The sequence below is a fragment of the Cucurbita maxima genome, unplaced genomic scaffold (genome assembly GCF_002738345.1).
Source record: "Cucurbita maxima cultivar Rimu unplaced genomic scaffold, Cmax_1.0 Cma_Scf00012, whole genome shotgun sequence".
NCBI lineage: Eukaryota > Viridiplantae > Streptophyta > Magnoliopsida > Cucurbitales > Cucurbitaceae > Cucurbita > Cucurbita maxima.
In genome coordinates this window covers 3,441,928-3,459,998 of record NW_019272028.1, presented here as the reverse complement: position 1 = coordinate 3,459,998, position 18,071 = coordinate 3,441,928, and the positions used below count along the sequence as shown (strand labels likewise).

At 37.4% G+C, this 18,071-nt stretch overlaps 4 protein-coding genes and 1 pseudogene across 9 annotated transcripts; 2 read left to right on the top strand and 3 right to left on the bottom strand.

Moving 5' to 3' along the window:
• The first annotated feature begins 102 nt into the window (after positions 1-102).
• On the top strand, positions 103-4,843 carry LOC111487098 (filament-like plant protein 3). Of its 4 annotated transcripts, none has more exons than XM_023134334.1 (6): positions 103-419; positions 775-843; positions 966-1,120; positions 2,214-2,442; positions 2,523-3,973; positions 4,257-4,843. In XM_023134334.1, the coding sequence occupies exons 3-6, from the start codon at positions 1,010-1,012 to the stop codon at positions 4,662-4,664; spliced, it is 2,199 nt and encodes a 732-aa protein (XP_022990102.1). In that variant the 5' UTR covers positions 103-419; positions 775-843; positions 966-1,009; the 3' UTR covers positions 4,665-4,843. The 4 variants fall into 4 exon arrangements, with proteins under 4 accessions (XP_022990102.1, XP_022990100.1, XP_022990101.1 ...); XM_023134332.1 differs by having other exon boundaries at positions 775-874; XM_023134333.1 differs by having other exon boundaries at positions 751-874.
• A 736-nt stretch (positions 4,844-5,579) lies between these two features.
• Positions 5,580-9,160, top strand: LOC111487368 (chlorophyllide a oxygenase, chloroplastic-like). The gene is made up of 9 exons (XM_023134747.1): positions 5,580-5,721; positions 6,096-6,329; positions 6,544-6,648; positions 6,829-7,104; positions 7,195-7,342; positions 7,456-7,640; positions 7,727-7,839; positions 8,260-8,554; positions 8,666-9,160. Exons 1-9 carry the CDS (start codon positions 5,644-5,646, stop codon positions 8,834-8,836), a joined length of 1,605 nt encoding a protein of 534 aa, XP_022990515.1. The 5' UTR covers positions 5,580-5,643; the 3' UTR covers positions 8,837-9,160.
• A 13-nt stretch (positions 9,161-9,173) lies between these two features.
• LOC111487369 lies at positions 9,174-9,831 on the bottom strand (annotated as a pseudogene).
• A 1,501-nt stretch (positions 9,832-11,332) lies between these two features.
• LOC111487409 (probable E3 ubiquitin-protein ligase ATL45) lies at positions 11,333-13,668 on the bottom strand. 2 transcript variants are annotated; one of them, XM_023134801.1, is made up of 3 exons: positions 12,835-13,668; positions 11,979-12,389; positions 11,333-11,561 (listed from the first exon to the last, which is right to left on the bottom strand). In XM_023134801.1, the coding sequence occupies exon 1, from the start codon at positions 13,582-13,584 to the stop codon at positions 12,904-12,906; it is 681 nt and encodes a 226-aa protein (XP_022990569.1). In that variant the 5' UTR covers positions 13,585-13,668; the 3' UTR covers positions 11,333-11,561; positions 11,979-12,389; positions 12,835-12,903. The 2 variants fall into 2 exon arrangements, with proteins under 2 accessions (XP_022990569.1, XP_022990570.1); XM_023134802.1 differs by lacking the exon at positions 11,333-11,561 and having other exon boundaries at positions 12,318-12,347.
• A 1,458-nt stretch (positions 13,669-15,126) lies between these two features.
• Positions 15,127-18,071, bottom strand: LOC111487505 (BTB/POZ domain-containing protein At1g21780). 2 transcript variants are annotated; one of them, XM_023134924.1, is made up of 4 exons: positions 17,852-18,071; positions 17,616-17,761; positions 16,437-16,552; positions 15,127-15,970 (listed from the first exon to the last, which is right to left on the bottom strand). In XM_023134924.1, exons 1-4 carry the CDS (start codon positions 17,962-17,964, stop codon positions 15,365-15,367), a joined length of 981 nt encoding a protein of 326 aa, XP_022990692.1. In that variant the 5' UTR covers positions 17,965-18,071; the 3' UTR covers positions 15,127-15,364. The 2 variants fall into 2 exon arrangements, with proteins under 2 accessions (XP_022990692.1, XP_022990691.1); XM_023134923.1 differs by having other exon boundaries at positions 15,127-15,979; positions 17,852-18,070.

The window sequence follows — 18,071 nt, the reverse complement described above, 5'->3', positions numbered from 1 at the left end:
TTTTTTTTTTTTTTTTTTTTTTTTTTTTTTTTTGTAGTTAATTAAAAATAATAAATAAATAAAAAAGCTGACTATTGAGTTTCTTTTGAGGTCCCATTCTTGAATTTCACACTATCATATGCCCCAATCACATGCTCTCTCTCTCTCTCTTTCTCTCTCGCTCTATCCCTAACCTTTTTCAATTTTTTGAAAGCTACCCCATTGTGACAAGAAGTTGAAGAACAAATTAAAATTGAACCCTTCATTATCTGCATATTTTTGCAGACATTCCTCAGATTCTTGCAGAGATAGCCGTTCGTTTATTTTACCCAATTCTTCAAGCCAAACAGCTTCCTGGATTTCCATTTTTTTTTTTTTGTTTTTGCAGTGCAGTGGTCTTGTTTAAATTCTCGATTTCTGTGTTTCTTTTCTGGTTGAAGGTAAAATTTCCCCCTTCTATGAATTTCTTCTACGAATTCTGCTGAATCCTTGAATTATTTTGGATTTGAGGGGTTTTTTTGGAGTTATTTCGTTTTCTTCTTCGATTTGGTGGATTGCTTTTATTTTGAATTGTGTGTTTTCAGTCACTATTTCATCAATGTTTTTGGGATTTTGTTCTTGAGTATTGAGGGATTTCGCGATTTTTTTGTTCTTCATTTGGCTTTCTCTTCTCATTTTATCTTTTGATTCTTATTTCTTTGAATCATTGATGGCTTCTGAAGCTTTTACCTACTAAATACTTTGAAAATTGATGGGTTTTTGGCTTAGCAGAAACCCTTTTCTGTCACTTACTAGGTGTTGGTGGGATGATCTTGGGTGGATTTGAAGCAAAGTTGAAAGAATGAAAGCCCAAGTCATCTCTCTGTCTGTAAACTTTAGTGTTGTTAGATAAGATGTTAATATCTTTCTCTTTCTTTCTCGCTTTTTTGCTACTTTGCTTGAAATTCCCATATAAACTTCAAATAATTTTGTACGTATGTCTGCAGATGGCGCCTTAACCAGTGGATTGATTTCGAAATAAGGCATCAGGATGGAGAGAAGAAAATGGCCATGGAAGAGAAAGTCATCTGATAAAAGCCCTGGAGAAACTGAGAGTTCTGGTTCAATGTCGTCGTACTCCGAGAGGTTTTCCGACGAGCAGGTACACTAGTGAATCCTTAAAGCTAGATCTCCCTGGTGATTGTATGTTTCAATCTTAGTTATGTTTCTTGATATGTTTGGATGTGATCATGCTGGGATATGTATTCTGTTTCCTTTGATTTGACCGATCGAACTTCCTCTCGTAGTCGAATTAATCGAGCTGCAAGTGTTTGGGAATTCGAACATATTACACAAACCTTTGAACTTGTCGAAACTAAGGTAGAATCAGAATGTTTTATGTTCTTAGCTGACAGGGTAATGCTCTGATGGAGCTGCTTGTAGAAGACAAAATGAAATCCGTAGGTTCTATCTTCTAGGCAGAGTGTTTCCCTTGACTTATTGGACTATCCTTACCTTAGATTAGTTTCCATGAAGATTTGATTGGCTTATATGTATTTACTATACACCATTTACAGTTTTTTCCCCTGAAAAATTGGCCTTTTGAATGTGTTTGGCTCAAGAATGAAGTGAACTAATCTTAAATTCGTTGATTTCAACTTATAAAATCTACCTCTACTGCTTACTAACTCTCAGTAGTGCAGTTCCATAATTATGTAAACTAAACCCATTTCTGTATAGTACAAGCTCAGATGTTTCTGTTGGGCTATGAACGAGTGCAGTTTATTTATAGCTCAATCAATGGTTATACACAGTGAAGCTATATATGGTAAATGATAGAGGAAGTAAATGGTAATAGTAAAAGGCTATACCTGGTAAAATTATATACGGTAGATAGTATTGTACAGTAAATATCTAATAAACTATATATACTTCCTTGCATTTTCTTCTCTCTTCTGTTCTTTGAGTTTATCTAGATCGAGTATGTGCGTTGTTGTGCGATCCTGATCCTAACCGTTCCTACCCCAAACTTAATAAAATTATGCTGATTATTAAGACTATGAGCCAAACATTCTATCCAAGTGCGAGATGAGAAGCACCTACCACTTTTGGCATTCACTATAACTCTTTCCACTTTCAGTGAACAAATTAGTGTTTTCATCTTTGAAAGTATGGACCTTATGTTATAAATATACTGTGCTGGCTGCAATCCCCTCCTTTTTGAAGTTGACATGCCAATCCTTATTGACAAGCAGGATGCAGTCAAGTCATCTCCGACTCACGAGACTCTATCGCCTGAAGTAACGTCGAAAGCAGTATGTAAGGAGGACATTGATGACGACGACGATGATTCGCCAAAACAAGAAGATATCAATGATAGTGTGAAAGATCTCACTGATAGATTATCTGCTGCTCTTTTGAATGTGAGGGAAAAAGAAGACTTGGTAAAGCAGCATGCCAAAGTTGCTGAAGAAGCCATTGCAGGTTGAATTAGACAAATAAATTGTTCATGTTGTATATCTGTAGATATTAGCTGAATTCTGTTTATTCTAACGTGAATTTAGGATGGGAAAAGGCGGAAAGCGAAGTTGGACTTCTTAAACAGCAGCTCAGGACCACGATTCAGCAAAAATCGGCATTGGAAGATCGAGTGAGCCACCTTGATGGGGCACTCAAAGAATGTGTTAGGCAGCTCAGACAGGGAAGGGAGGAACAAGAGCAGAAGATTCGTGACATCGTGGAGGAAAAAAGCCGCGATTGGGAATCAACCAAGGCAGATCTCGAGAGGCAGCTCCTTGAGCTCCAGAGCAAAGCAGACACTGCTCAATCTGAATCTCCTAAAGTTGATCCTAGCCTTGGCAAGATACTGGAGTCATTGAAGAGAGAAAATGCAGCCCTTAGGCATGAGCTCCATGCTCAATATAGGGAGCTAGAAACCAGGACTATAGAGAGAGATTTGAGTACACAAACAGCTGAAACAGCCAGTAAGCAGCATCTTGACAGCATAAAGAAAATGGCCAAGCTCGAGGCCGAGTGTCGGAGGTTAAAAGTAATTTCATCTCGACCATCATTGATTAATGATCACAAATCCATAGCTGCTTCGACAATGTCTATCGAGTCAATTACCGACACTCAATCAGATAACGGAGAGCAGCTTAATGCAGTCGATATCGATGTAAGACGAACTGAACGAAACAAATGTGAACCTAGTTGCTCAGACTCATGGGCATTAGCCTTACCTAGTAATCTTCCATCTTCTCTTGAACTTGATCTCATGGATGATTTTCTTGAGATGGAAAGGCTTGCTGCATTACCCGAAACTGATAAAGGAAACCATCACCAAGAATCAGAACCTTCTGCTCGCCCAGCTGCTGAAGAAAGTGCCATGATAACCGAGCTCGAGACGATGCGGCATGAGAGATCTTTATTGGAAGAGAAGCTGAATGAGATGGAACAAGCTAAGGAAGAATTGGAAGAGAAGCTGAAACAAATGGAAATGGAGAAGAACGAAATGGAAGAGCGGTTCGAGATGATGGAAATCGAGAGAGATGAAGTGAATCAAATGTTAGAGAAAATGGAAACCGAGCGATCCGAATTGGGGCAAATCTTACTCAAAATCGAACAAGAGAAGGTCGAAATGGGAGATAAGTTAATGAAGTTAGAGACAGAAAAAGATGAACTGGAGACTGCTTTATCCCAGAGTCAAAACTCTGTTGAACTTTCACAATCTCAACTCAAGGAAACAGAAATGAAACTGGAAAACTTACAAACTGAGCTCACCATTGCAAATGAGTCAAAGCTAAGAATTGAGTATCAACTTATCAGCATGGAAGCAGAATCCTTGACCATGTCTGCAAAAGTTGGCATGTTAGAATCTGATATCCAAAAAGAGAGGGCTTCGGCATTGGCATTGACAGTCAAGTGTCAAGAACTTGAAGAACAGCTCTCAAGAAATAAACAAGATGAAAAACAATCACAAATCGAAGTCTCCAAGAACGAAATGAAGATAAAACAGGTAAAAACTATTAGCTCGCCTGCCTTAACTCTCTATAATGGCCAAGCCCACCGCTAGCAGATATTGTCCTTTTTTAATTTTTTCTTTTGAGTTTTTAAAACGCGTCTACTATGGAGAGGGTCTAGTCCTACTCCGTCCAGTGCCTCGAGGAGAAGCCCTTGAAGGAAAGGTCAAAAAATGACAATATCTGGTAGTAGGGAGGGCTTAGGCTGTAGTAGTGGGCTAGGCGGTAAACATTATTGATCCTTTGAATACTAATAGTTGGAGAGGGGTGACATTGTAGGAGGATCTAGCTGTAGCTGCTGGGAAGCTTGCTGACTGTCAAAAGACAATAGCTTCTCTTGGGGATCAGCTCAAATCTCTAGCAGCGCTCGAAGATTTTCTGATCGACACGACTCAGTTACCGGAGTTTGCAGCCAGTGAATCACATAACGTCACGAGAGATGGTGAGGAGCAATGGCAGCACTCGAATGGGACGTTTTCGCCCAAAAGAGATTCAAACTATAGTAAAGTAGTTGATGACAGTTCTGAACCATCAATGAGTAAGAATGAAGACAATTCGCCCCCGTCTTCGTCTTCGTCGACTTCGTCGTCTGTGATTGCAAGTCATGTTGTCAATTCTGAGAAAAACCGAAACGGTTTTGCGAAGTTTTTCTCTCGAACCAAGAGCGGGATAAAGCTAGAAATTTAGTCAGGAATGGATATGGTGTCTAGAGATTTAGTACAGTATAAAAAAATTTGACTGTAAAACAGCTTGTTTCTTCTGCATCTTGTTGAGTGTTTTAAATCTTCACTTGGATGGACTTTGTAGATCTTTGTAACCAGCTTCAAAATGGCCTGAGTAATTTTGTTTACCCTCTGGCCTTCATATTTATTTGTTTTTATTTCCTTTCTCGTAGATAGTCTCTCTTCAATTTTAGCACGGGGTAAAAACTCTTAGAAACAGAGCTCCTAGCTCCTAATAAGATGTAAAGTAGATCGAAACGCCCACTAATATAGTCGGGAATATTTAACGCGTGACTGAATTTTAATTTTTTTTTAGTCCCTAAAATCAATAATACTATTTATATTTTCAATTTGCTATATAATAAAGTCATTCATTTTAAGCAAATATTAAATAGGATAAAAAAATTTAATTTAACTAAAATATTAATTAAACTAACTCATTCGAAGAAAAAACAAAAACAAAATAGATTTGGAATGAGCTAGATTATTTGAGATGGACGGACCAGATTTGACTGTGACCAAAATTACATACTCGACGGGTGCACTAACTAAACACTCGAAAGAAGCGTAATGAAAGAACAGCCACGAAGTTGGAATTGAATTTTATTATTATTATTATTATATTTTTTAATACTCGAAGTTGAAATTAAATTGGATAGAAAAATTCAGAAGGATTAAGATATCTTCGCAATCCGAGCTGGCAGGATGTCGGGGGCCCACTGAAGGAAGATACTCGCTCTCACAAAAAAGAAGCATGTGGATGTTGAGGATGCCACGTGTAATAGCATTTCGTCCACGTGGCAGAACGTGGAAGGCCAGCTGAGATCACGGAATACAACCGCCTCTTATCGCCAAAATCCACAAAATGAAATTCTTTCGCACCAAATTTCTCATTTCTCCTCTCTCTCTCTCTCTTTCTCTTTCAACTTCTCAGTCCAAACGCGATGACCGTCGTAGCAACGGCTGCAGCTCTCTCGTTGCCGATCTCATTTTCTAAATCTCCGAAGCTCAATTACAAGAAGGTGCGTGGTTTTGTTTTTCCTTCCCTGATTTGGTCATTTGTATCTTGGTATCGATTTCTGTTCGTGGAAAAGAAGATCGAGAGTTCATTTTGGTCGTTTCAATGTACATTTTTCTGGTAATTTTGCTGCAAGTATCTTACGGAGTTTATTGAGCTTAGTTTTTGTATCTCTTTTGATTATCGAACTTTGTGGCTGTTTTCTGTTCATACTTGTGGGCACTTGCTTTAGTTGCTGTAGGAGGAGCGTTTTGGTAGTGTTTCTGATACTAGCTGTTTGATTGTTGGCCCTGAGGTTTTATATTTAAGGCTCCATTTCTATTTTGTTGAGATTCATTTGAATGTATGGTTTGATGTTGTGGAATGTTGAATTTTCAGAGTGTGAAAGTTGGATTTAGAGTGTTTGCTGTGTTTGGAGAGGAAGGGGCTACAGAGATTAAGAGTGGTTGGCAGACGCTCTTTGACGTAGAAGATCCAAGGACAAAAGTTCCTCAATCTAAAGGGAAATTCTTAGATGCTAACCAAGCTCTGGAAGTGGCTAGAAATGATATTCAATACTGTGATTGGCGAGCTCGGCAAGATGTTCTTACAATCATGCACCTCCATGAGAAGGTTCCTCCAATCTCATGCTACTTCATTTGTTTGTTTTTAACATTCCTTTCATTTCATACTTCTATGGTTCCTTTTTTCCATCCTCCTCGTACTTCATTTATTTGGTTTATCTTCCATCAAATTGCCTTTAGGCTAATGAAGCTGTGCAACTTGTTGATCCATCTTCTCGAAACATGTTTTATGCTGAAAATTTGTTGCTTAAATACCGGTTTAGGTTGTGGAAGTCCTAAATCCTCTAGCCCGGAACTACAAGTCTATCGGAACAATGAAAAAGGAGCTTGCTGAATTACAGGGGGAATTGGCAGAAGCTCACAAACAGGTCTGTAAAGTTTCTAGTCAGCTCTTGTCACTAAATTTCCAAAAACATAGTTATAGCTTAGGTCTTAGGTCATCAAGAAGATGGGCCAATGACATTTAGTTGTTGGATCTTCAACCTGGTGAGGTAATTATTCTCTTGTCTATACTATTATCATGTTTGACCACCTATGAACAACAACAGGTTCATAAATCTGAAGCACGGGTTAGCACTGCCTTAGATAAACTAGCTTATATGGAAGAATTGGTGCATGATAGGCTGTTACAAGACAGAAACACAGCGGAATTGGATAGCCCATCTACCTCGCCCGGTACCTCAACACAATCTCATGATTCCATAACTAGAAGATCACCAAAGAAAAGCTTAAATGTATCAGGACCTGTCGAACCATATCATCCCCGATTGAAGAACTTCTGGTATCCTGTTGCCTTCTCCAGTGATCTGAGAGATGACACAATGGTAGGGTAATTCTATGGATCACCTCGTCCAATATCCTTTAGATTCAACTGTACGTTGGGTGCCCTCTTACTGATTCATCATCTATTTCAGATCCCATTTGATTGTTTTGAAGAATCATGGGTTCTTTTCCGTGGAAAGGATGGCAATCCTGGATGCATACGAAACACATGTGCCCATAGGGCATGCCCTCTTCACCTCGGTTCTGTCAACGATGGTCGAGTCCAGTGTCCTTACCATGGTCGGTGTTGAATAAAAGAAATATGGACTAAAAACTCAAATTCTTGTATTGATAAAAACAGTAATTAAGAGAAACAATCTCTAAGTAATGATTTCATTTGTTGTCAATTTCAGGTTGGGAATACTCAACGGATGGCAAATGTGAGAAAATGCCATCGACGCGACTACTAAACGTGAAAATAAAATCGTTGCCATGCTTCGAGAAAGAAGGAATGATCTGGGTTTGGCCTGGTAATGATCCTCCAGCAGCTAATCTTCCTTCACTCCAACCTCCTCCTGGTTTTCAAATCCATGCTGAGGTAATTGTTAGAAACATTTTGTTCCTTTTAGCAGTTGAGTTGTAAATGAAGCTGTCTGAAATCTCCTACTGAATTATCTGTGGCAGCTTGTCATTGAAATTCCAGTGGAGCATGGATTACTTCTAGATAACCTTCTGGATCTTGCTCATGCACCTTTCACTCATACTTCCACTTTTGCAAAAGGATGGAGCGTACCCAGGTACGCTTGGTTTGGTTTGAGTCGTCATCATTCATAACTATGATTTTTTTCGATATCACTCATAACATGGGATTTTGTTCGGAGTGAGTGAAGGAAAAAAGGGCAGAGCACAGATATTGAGTGGCAGATGGAAATTAACTAAAACCATTCAAAATGATACCCAAATTCTAGGAAAAACTCATGCCTAATCTCGGCAACAAGGATGGGCTTCCCCATTTTTTTGCTGGTTGCTTGAGATCTTAGTCTAAAAGAAAGTGATCTTTCATAACTTCAGATGGAATAAGATTGGTTTTATCATATGCAAAGAAATCAGCACACCTGAGTTTTGTTTGAAGTAGTTCCTTCAGATGGATCTAAAGTAATCAGTTAAACAACTAATCAAAACTGACACCTCTTATCATACTCTATGCAACCCAACAGCTTGGTGAAATTTTTGACCCCTGCATCTGGTCTCCAAGGATACTGGGACCCATATCCAATCGACATGGAGTTTCGACCACCTTGTATGGTACTATCAACCATAGGGATTTCCAAGCCAGGAAAACTAGAAGGCCAAACTACAAGGGAATGCTCAACACATCTTCATCAACTTCATGTGTGCTTACCTTCCACAAGACAGAAGACAAGACTACTCTATAGAATGTCACTGGATTTCGCTCCCATATTGAAGCATATTCCTTTCATGCACTATCTCTGGAGACATTTCGCAGAACAGGTAAAATTCTCAACTTCTTTTCAGAACAGTATTAAAAGCCCGAGCATTCATGATCATACACGTCCTTTTTACAACCAACACCAAAGGCTTTTCTTTGTGCAACTCATGCAGGTATTGAATGAGGACTTGAGGCTTGTCATTGGACAGCAAGAAAGAATGCTAAACGGAGAAAACATCTGGAACATGCCAGTTTCTTATGATAAGCTAGGTGTAAGATATAGGCTATGGAGAAATGCAGTAGAGGAAGGAGCAAAACAACTACCCTTCAGCAAATCAAATTGAACAGTATTCAATCGTAATTAACTTGAAACACTTCTTAGGACCCATAAACAAGCCAAGCCCCCTTCATTTTTAGAACTCAAAATTGCAGATGAAAGACCCATGAGGCTGAGATAAGGCCAACTTACCTCCTTTCAGCTTCCACTTTTCATAAGAACATTTACACTCAAACTCTACAGAAGCTGAAGAAGAAAATCATCTGAAAACAGAGAGAAGCCAGCTCTTGCCCCCTACAGAATCCCCTTGTAAATTAGAAACTGCTATATAAATTTAATCGGCTTTGTAAAAGTATTCGAGTATTCTTTGTTGTAAGCATCTTCAATGTTATAAAGTAATGTTGGACAAAAACCATAAAAGATCAACAGACGATTTGAGACAAAAGTAAAGGAGAACGACTAGCAGGGTATAAGTTTTTCCAGTCTTCTTTAACAACAGAATTGAGATTCAAAATTTACAGAGAAGAGCCACAGAAAGGGCAGAAGCTGAAATCGGGCTCCAAGACTTTGTTACAGGAATGCCAACGAAGGGCCCTCAAAAGAGCGGCTGACGGCGGCAATTGATCGGAAATAGGCGGCGGTGAGAATGACCGAGGGAAAAACAGCTTTCAGTTGCAGCAGTGCATCAACGACTCTTTTCCCGGCCACCGCCACACTGGAACAAAGAAGAGCTTCAGAACTTTTTCGTAGTCTACGAGATCGGCCGGTGAGTTGCAGCTTATGCATCGGCCGGCACCGGCTTTCAAGAGATGACGGACTTGTTGCTCTAACCCTCCGCCGAAGAAGAACATGTTGTTTTGCGATTTGAGATTTTGGTAAAACGATGGGTCTGTTTATTTGGAGGGAAGATGCGGCGAGTCTGTAGGTTTCGAAAGGGTTCCATTTCATTTACTTGTGCACCCGGTAGCCCGTTTTCTCTCTCTCCCTCTCTTTACTTTTACTGAGCGCATTTTCGAACCTCAAATTGACAGGTTTATGTTTTAATTCTAATTCTTCATTCCGTATTCTGTGAATAAACTTAAAATTTATTAAAACAAGAAAAAGAAAAAAAAAACGTGTTAAAAATATATTTAAATATATTTATAGTAAGGAAGGTAAGATTCTCAACTCTCCTTCATTCACCATTCTCCATTCAAACAAGAGGGTCTTCACGGATCCCCATCCCATGGATAACATAGAAATCTCTAGTACTGAATATGTGCTTAAATTGTATGTCTATAGATCTATAATGCACTTATCAAATATTGACATATATCAAATGTTGACATAAGGTTGATATATTATATATTTGTAACGTTTACAAATTAAATCTTAATCCATTTCTCAAAGTCAACTATTACACATTAGAGATTGAATTATCGAGTTAATGTGTAGGTGGAGAAGTTTTTTATGCTAAAATTTTATAAAATCTACTAGCCCAAACATAATTCTAACTCTTTGATAATATCAATTAGCCTCTCTTGGTCGGGAGTTTCAATCCCACCCTTCATGATTTTTATCTCTTTCCACCCAAATCCTTTAAATTCGAACCATTTACACTTTAATACGACCCCAAATAATCATCTTATTAAGAGGAAACTTGGTTGGCTGGTTCAGTGGTGGCTCAGTTCAGTGAATTGGACCACAAAAAACTGGTTCAGTGCTGCAGGTGAATTTCTAAGGACCTAGAAAACGCCCTAGTTTGCAAACGCTCGACATCAAAGCTGGTGAATTTGGAGGGTTTCAGATCTACAATGCCAAAGATTTGGAACTGAGATGAAAATGGGCATCTACATATGCCTACTCAAAACTCCCCACGACAAGCAAAGGGTTCTGGAAAATGGCAAAAGGCTGCTGGTTTTTTAACAGCCACAAATAGGATACTGCAACTTCACAGAGACCTAGATTTCCAATATGCATCTTTCTGGGTTCATTTCCACCTCCTTCCATTGGCTTGCTTCTCGAGGAAAATAGCCACAGCTTTCGGGAGTATGGTTGGGAGTGTTGGGGGAAGACCATGAGAGTTAGAATTACGATCCTCATTCTGAAAATGCCTTTGAGAAGAGTGGTGAAATTGAAAGTATGGTCGTCCATGGGTTAAGAAACTTTGGTTCCTATCATTTACGAAAGGCTCCCGGATATCTACTATGGATGTTGGAAACTAGGTCATGTTCTACAAGACAGGTATCCTCATTCTGAAACTGCAGAAGAAGAGTTACGGTATGGAGATGGCTAAGGGAGATGAGAAGGGAAATGGATTTGGAAAAGGAAAGAACTGCGAACTTGAGAGGAAAGAGGAGGGGTGGGAAGAGGACTCCAAAGGTAGTGATGACCAGAACTGCAGGTCGTCGATATCAGACGGCGAGGAGAGAGAGGTGGTAGAGGAGGAATGGCGCCAAAAATGGAAAGGAGAAAATAGGGGGAAGAATCTGTAGGAGTGAGTTCAGGGGAAAGTAGGGAAGGGGATGAGAAAATGCAGGTGTCGTGTTAGTAAACACGACTCTACGCTGATATGATATTGTCCACTTTGAGCATAAGCTTTCGTAGCCTTTCTTTTGGTTTTTTCAAAAAGTCTCGTACCAATGAAGATGTATTCGTTACTTTTAAACCTATGATCAACCTCTTAATTAATCGATATGGGCCGAACAGAAAAGTTGGAAGGAAAGCTGAGAGATGGGTTTGGACCAAGTGGAGCTGTAGGAACGAGAAGGGTTTCAATATGCCATCAAGAAAGGAATGGAGAAGCCGAGGACCTGCAAAAGAATGGAATCCATAGGATGCAAGAAGATCACTGTCCACAGAACAAGAAAGATTGGAAGAAGAAATAAGCATGCAAGAATCTCAAGTGACCCTTTTGAAAAGAACAACTATCCTTTAGTTTTTTTGTTTCTAAGTCATGTCATCTAAATAGACTGATTGAAAGTTCTACTCATACCAATTGCCTTTTCTCACATGATTGTCTTCTGCCAGTTCTGAGAAGGAAAGGACGTTCAGTTCATTTTGGCCATATATGTTTCTTATCCTAAAATTTTCTCCAACCGAACAGAATTCCAAATATCTATTTCAACTATTTGATCAACTACCCTGACTGCATATCAAAAGGTAAAGGAAATTCAACCTCATCTATAAAGAATTGTTCTTCATTTATGACAAAAAAGTTATGAACTAACCTCGGATTCCAATGTATTGGCATAGACATTTCTGATGGAGCCAGTATGCAACCAGTGATAATCCAGCTTCCTGCTTTCTCTGTCTCTCTTCCAGCCATCTCCATTTTACTGTGTGAATATCCTCCAAATTTCCATTGGCCAAAGATGATTGCCATTCTGGTTGTTTTGCTCCATCAAAATATTCTCTGATTCAGCTATCTTCGAACACAGTCGACGATTTGAAGCGGTTTCATCAGGCATCCTAAGATAATTGCCAATCTCCAAAACGAACTTCTATGTCCCATCCAGTTATCTGTTAGATTCTCAATGTCTCAATGCCATGGAGTTTCAAGAACCAGTCCACCTTATTTCCCTGCTCCTCGATATCATCTAAGTTGAAAAGTAACAAAAGCTAGTTTGGTTCATCATCTCCTGTCAATTCATTTCTTCTAAATACTCAACAAGCAATAACTAAGTACACACTATCTGGTTAGCTTCCCCCTTTAAATTGAATAACAAGTTCATTAAGAATTTCAAAATCTTCTTAACATTTTTGGTTGTTATTACTAGAAAGAAAGACTATGGAATGGAACTGTAAGAGGGTAATTAGCAATAAATGATACAGTCCATTGACAGAAAACCATCAGATAGGAGAAGAACTTAAATGTATCGTGCGCGGTTGTCATATTGCTAGTGAACTTCAAACTTAAATTTAATTTCTGCTAATTGAAGATGTCATATGTGTAAGATGCATGAGTAGCCCTCATCCATCGATGTGATTTTGGTAGAGAACAGAATGTTTACCAGCTAGGGTTCAAGAATTTTGCTCAATTAGAAAAAATACACAATCAAATTCAATACCGAAGCAAAATTTTACCCTGCATTTCCTGTTGTAAATTCAATTCTATCATGTACGACCACTGATCCCGGAAAATTTTGAAACCGATCAGCTCAGTGGCATTGCGTAGCGACACAACGGGCACAAATGACTCGTCTCCAGCCATTTGACGATACAGTCTCTGTGGTAAAGATGAGCGCACGGCAATCGCGTAACTTCCATTCCGTTCATTAGTTCATCCAAACATATTCTGCATTCTCCAATCAACAACTCTCCGCCGACATCAATCTCCACCGTCTTCAGCCCTTCGATTGCCGACTCACTAGCCGGCGACGTTTTAAACGCTTGCGGCGAGGATTCCCGCAAAACTCGCCCAATTTCCTCGCGTTCATTGTACGGCGAAACGGCTAAAACGGACACCGCCAACGGAAGTACCCGACGGCCAGCATTAAGAGGATTGCATGCTATATCGGCCGCGACGGACAGAACGTCCGGTACAGCCGCGTCCAAGAAGTCTTGAGCGACGCCGGTGTCGGAGAAAACCGCGATCAGGATACTGAAGCCACTGGCGAAAAATGCATCACAAGGTATCAAGAAGGAAGATAGAGACGAATTTAGGAGTCTCTGTAATTCTTGAGGATGATTTGACTGGAGAACATGGCGAAAGTGAAGGTGGAAAAGAAAACAGTCACATGGAAGCAAGTGAGAATTGGAAATGGTAACATTAACGTCATCTTCATGTTCTTCAGGTTGCCATATTTGGTAGTCGTAGAGAGTATCCATCGCCATGCGAGATCAAGTTAAAGATCAAGAAGTAAAAACCAGAGAGCGATAATACGAAGAAGAAAGAAAGAGAACTAACTAGACCCAAAAATTCTGACGGGAAGTGGGCGTTGATATTCTGTTATTCAGCTTCGGATCCAAACAAGGTAGGTTTGGATGGGCCTCAAACTGTATTTTATTTTATTTTTTTTTTTGTTTTCCTAAATTCATTTAAATAACAACTTTTCTTTTTTCTTTTTTAAAAACATTTGAGAATATTAATGATATTTTTTTTAACTTATTAAGTATTATATAATTAACAAGTATTTTTATTTTTATTATTGAAAATTTTGATAATTTTGAGGTATTTTTAGAGAAAGTAGAAAGTTGATGGATATTTTTATTAATTTAATCTTTTAGTAAATTAAAAAAAATAATTCTCGTTTTGTATGTAGAGATGTTCATTTACCACGAACTCACTCAGTAAGGATCTACACTGAATGGGATGGAGAATCCTCGTTTAAGAGGGAATGAGAGAAAGTTGAGAGAGATTTCTCCTCGTTAGATAAATAGAGTAAGGGACGAGAATTGTGTTCCCCATCCCTATCTCCGCTCAATTCTCCAACCCTTTTGACACCGTCCTTGCTTTTTATCTAAGGTTTTGAGACCATAATTATAATATTTTAATTTTTTTTTTTTTTTTTTGGGTATGGAATTAGGCAATGGTATAAACATCCTATTATATTTTTATTTGTGAACCTTATAGTAAATTTTTTGTTTACAATTTTTTTAATTAAAGTTATTATATTATATTATAAATTTGAAATTATTAGTTAAAATTTTTGTTTAGAGAACTATTTATAAAAACACATAAAAACATTTTATAATAAATTAAATGTCATAATTAAGTGAATTTAAAGTATAATAATTGATAATAAGCCGTTTAAAATATTTTGTTTATCATTTTTTATAATGTTGTGTCACATAATATTTTGAAAATTATATTTTAAAATTATTAAGAGTATTTTTAGAGAAAACTCTTCATTTTTTGTTACAGATAAGAAAAGTACTTCCTTTGAACACTCACTAATTATCCTAAATTAATTTTATTTTAGGATTTGTTTAAATTCTATTTTATTATTTGTTTGTTAGAAGTTATCTATATATATATATTCCAATTTTTAAAAAAAAAATTCAATTTTTTTTAAATAAAAACAATGGTATCTTTAACCAAATTTAAAAAAAAAAAAATACTTTTTAATTTTCAAAATATTTATAAGCTTTTTAAAAGCAATAAAATAAAATAATAATGTTGCCAATAATAGTTTAATAATCTAAAAATTTAGGATTATAATTTAATTTTTAGTTTTGTTATCTATTTTTTAAAATATCAAATTTTAAATACTAAAAAATTTCTAACTCTATTATTTTATTTTTATTTATATATATTCCGCGTATTACAAGTTTATCGTATTATATCTTTAATTATTTATAAGTATATATTCGATATATTTGTTCTTTACCGCTATCACGTCGTTTGAAAGTATATATTATGTATAATTATATATGTTGTAATTAAAAATTTATACAAAATATGTACCTCATAAAGTATACTCGTGGTATGAAATCCCACCATAATGACTAGTTGTAGAAACACTATCATATCATCACCCTAAAAAAAAAAAGAAAAAAAGAAAAAAAGAAAAGTGGTTCCAAATACCCTTCACATATATATACATTTACCTGTACATATTCATCAGTGTAAGAGCAAAGCTTCACACTTGATGGGGATGAAAACTTACACCTATTAAACTGGTTTCCACACTGTAAGCACTTCTTGGAACATCTCGACCAACAGTTCCCGGTCTGCTTGCCTGAAGAAGTTATTTATTTCGTCGCCAATGTCGTAGACCTTACCGAAATCAAACAAGTATGCCAAGCATCCTTTCTTCAGTTTATGCAGCTTATAAAGCCATGCTTCTTGCAGTCTCTCGAGGACGTTCACTGAGTTTATGTCTTCCAAGAGGCTTTCCTCGCACGCATCTTTTAGGTCTGCAATATCGTACTTGTTTGCTGCCCCGAGAAGTGACACTCGATGCTTCCAGAAGTCCTCTTCTTTTATGGTTCCATACAAGTAACGTAACATAGTCATGCAGGCATCTAGAGACATGTCTTCTATGTAGATGATGGAAGACTCTTTTTCCTTGAGATTGTGATGGAACATGCTCTTGAATACAGGAGAACTTGCTGATAAAATGGCTTTGTGAGCTCGTAAAGTGCCATCGATCGTGTTGATGGTGACATCGGCATGGATAGCCTCGTCCAGCATGCGTGAGAGACATTGAAGAGTGCTTTGAGACGATACAGATTGCATCATTCCCTCCATCGGCCATATAGAATTTGGTTCCCCTCCCTTTAAACCCTTTTAGACTCAACTGTTAGATAAATTGTGGCTAGCAAATATATCCACATCAAAACAGTCAAGACTACATGAATGAATAATAGACAGATTTTCAGGATTAGAGCCTATTAGAGTATTGATATAGTTAAATCTACCGCAACCCATGAACTTGAGTTTTTGGGGTTGATTGGTGATTTAACATAATATATCAGAGCAGAACATCTTATATTCAAACCCCTATATCGATTTTCTATCCAACATTCGAGTATAAAAATAATGAAATTTACTATTTATAACTCATCAACTTAAATTTTTAGGTAGATTGGTGATTCGGACGGAGCCAAAAGAGTTCCCATAAATTTATGATAAGAAATGGGCATCAAATGAAATATCGAATTGAAGTTCAGTTAAATCCATCGCAGAAGATGACATCTTAAGTGTATCAAACACAACTAAGTATTGGAAGTTTGGAACTCACATTCACAGGGCAGATCTTCAAATCAAGAAATTCGACATCGACAATGAAGCGACCATGGAAGGTGGAATCAACAGCCCAAACAAAGTCTTCACTAGTTCGAAGAACTCTCTCATTAACTGCAGGAGGAAAACAGCAGTTCCTCAACTGTATAAATAAGCCAAGTAATTCAAGTATCATAAAACATCAAGCCATTTGACCCAAAAAGAACAAGATTTGATCATAATTGTTGGGCGGAAGGCTCCAAGTGGACAGATTTCTCATAAAGAAAGGGCTAAAAATATATCAATTAGATATGAGATTTTGACATTTTCCCGTTAGATTTGTTTCATTTTCTCATCCAAAAAACAAAAGCTTACACAGAGCTTCCTCAATGAATCAGTAGTAGAGGAAGTGGTAGATGTTGGATGATAAAAGTCCCACATCGACTAATTTAGGGAATGATCATGAATTTATAATCAAGGAATACTCTCTCAAGTGGTGTGAGGCCTTTTGAGAAAACCAAACCAAAGTCATGAGAGCTTATGCTCAAAGTGGACAATATCATACTATTGTAGAGAGTTGTATTCATCTAACAGTAGAAAGGGTATCTTATATTACATGTAAATGGCTAAGAACAATAAGGAGAAAAAATAACAATTTACAACCAATAGTTATACATATTAACAGATTTAACAATAATTGCAGTTATTTAAATTCCTTTGAAAATAGAGTACTCAATGACCTTTAAATGATAAATGATAAATTATTGATGTATAACAAATGAAACATGGCACTAAGTATCCAGTTTCGTTGATGAAGTTTACAAGTTGTTAATTGCTTCACGTGTATTATTTAAGAAAATGATTCATGAATTCTGCAGAACAATTTATGAAAAACTCAATAATTATTGAAAATTATTAAATGGTTTTACATTTTTCTTTTTGATATTATGAAACTATATGCAATTTTCAATTCTAAAAGTGACCTTATTGACTAGCACTTCAATAAAAGTCAATAAAAAAGTTCTAAAAGATAAAATCATGAAGAGAAACAGAGAAAGTTACTCTCACTGTTCTTCCATCCCCAAATTCCCAATCCTTTTCCTCAGCGGATACAGCTTCAAGAATTTTCAATCACAGGATGCAAATCTCAAAGTAAAAACGCAACATAAGAATCAGGCAAGCGGATAAGAACACATACTGGGAGATATAGCAGGTCTACGATTCGGTCCAACGCTAGAGACTCGAATAATAAACCGAGCAATTGGAGGCTGTTCCTTCGAGATCTTCGACGGCTCAGGGAACAAACGAATGTACAGATATCGACTCTTGTCAACCGACAAATGCCTCAAATCCAGTACATAAATCCATTAACATAAAATTAATGATGTTCGTCTAATCTGAGTAAAAAACAAATCAATGGTGAGAGAAGAGTACCAATTCCAGATTCCGACCTTGAAAGGATCGGATTTCTTGATATTGCAAGGGCCGAGGCTGTCGATTCTCCATTGCGCTAACCTCGAAATTGTATCTACCCTAGAATCCGCCATAGCTCTGCAACTCGATCAGGAAGATGAACGAGCCAATGGACGACTTATAATGGGAGGGACTCCGACTCCACGCCAAACCCCAACTAGCTAACTACTTCACGACTAAG

What these genes read in the sequence shown, in the direction of transcription:
- LOC111487098 (XM_023134330.1), top strand. Translation starts at nt 1,010, where the DNA reads ATGGAGAGAAGAAAATGGCCATGGAAGAGAAAGTCATCTGATAAAAGC. An exon ending in AGAGGTTTTCCGACGAGCAG is followed by an intron (nt 1,121 to 2,213) that starts GTACACTAGTGA and finishes ATTGACAAGCAG; the next exon opens with GATGCAGTCAAGTCATCTCC. An exon ending in ACGAAATGAAGATAAAACAG is followed by an intron (nt 3,974 to 4,256) that starts GTAAAAACTATT and finishes GTGACATTGTAG; the next exon opens with GAGGATCTAGCTGTAGCTGC.
- LOC111487368 (XM_023134747.1), top strand. Translation starts at nt 5,644, where the DNA reads ATGACCGTCGTAGCAACGGCTGCAGCTCTCTCGTTGCCGATCTCATTT. An exon ending in CGAAGCTCAATTACAAGAAG is followed by an intron (nt 5,722 to 6,095) that starts GTGCGTGGTTTT and finishes TTGAATTTTCAG; the next exon opens with AGTGTGAAAGTTGGATTTAG. An exon ending in ATCTGAGAGATGACACAATG is followed by an intron (nt 7,105 to 7,194) that starts GTAGGGTAATTC and finishes CATCTATTTCAG; the next exon opens with ATCCCATTTGATTGTTTTGA.
- LOC111487409 (XM_023134801.1), bottom strand. Translation starts at nt 13,584, where the DNA reads ATGGCGATGGATACTCTCTACGACTACCAAATATGGCAACCTGAAGAA.
- LOC111487505 (XM_023134923.1), bottom strand. Translation starts at nt 17,964, where the DNA reads ATGGCGGATTCTAGGGTAGATACAATTTCGAGGTTAGCGCAATGGAGA. An exon ending in AAGGTCGGAATCTGGAATTG is followed by an intron (nt 17,762 to 17,851) that starts GTACTCTTCTCT and finishes ACTGGATTTGAG; the next exon opens with GCATTTGTCGGTTGACAAGA. An exon ending in TGAAGATCTGCCCTGTGAAT is followed by an intron (nt 15,980 to 16,436) that starts GTGAGTTCCAAA and finishes TGAGTCTAAAAG; the next exon opens with GGTTTAAAGGGAGGGGAACC.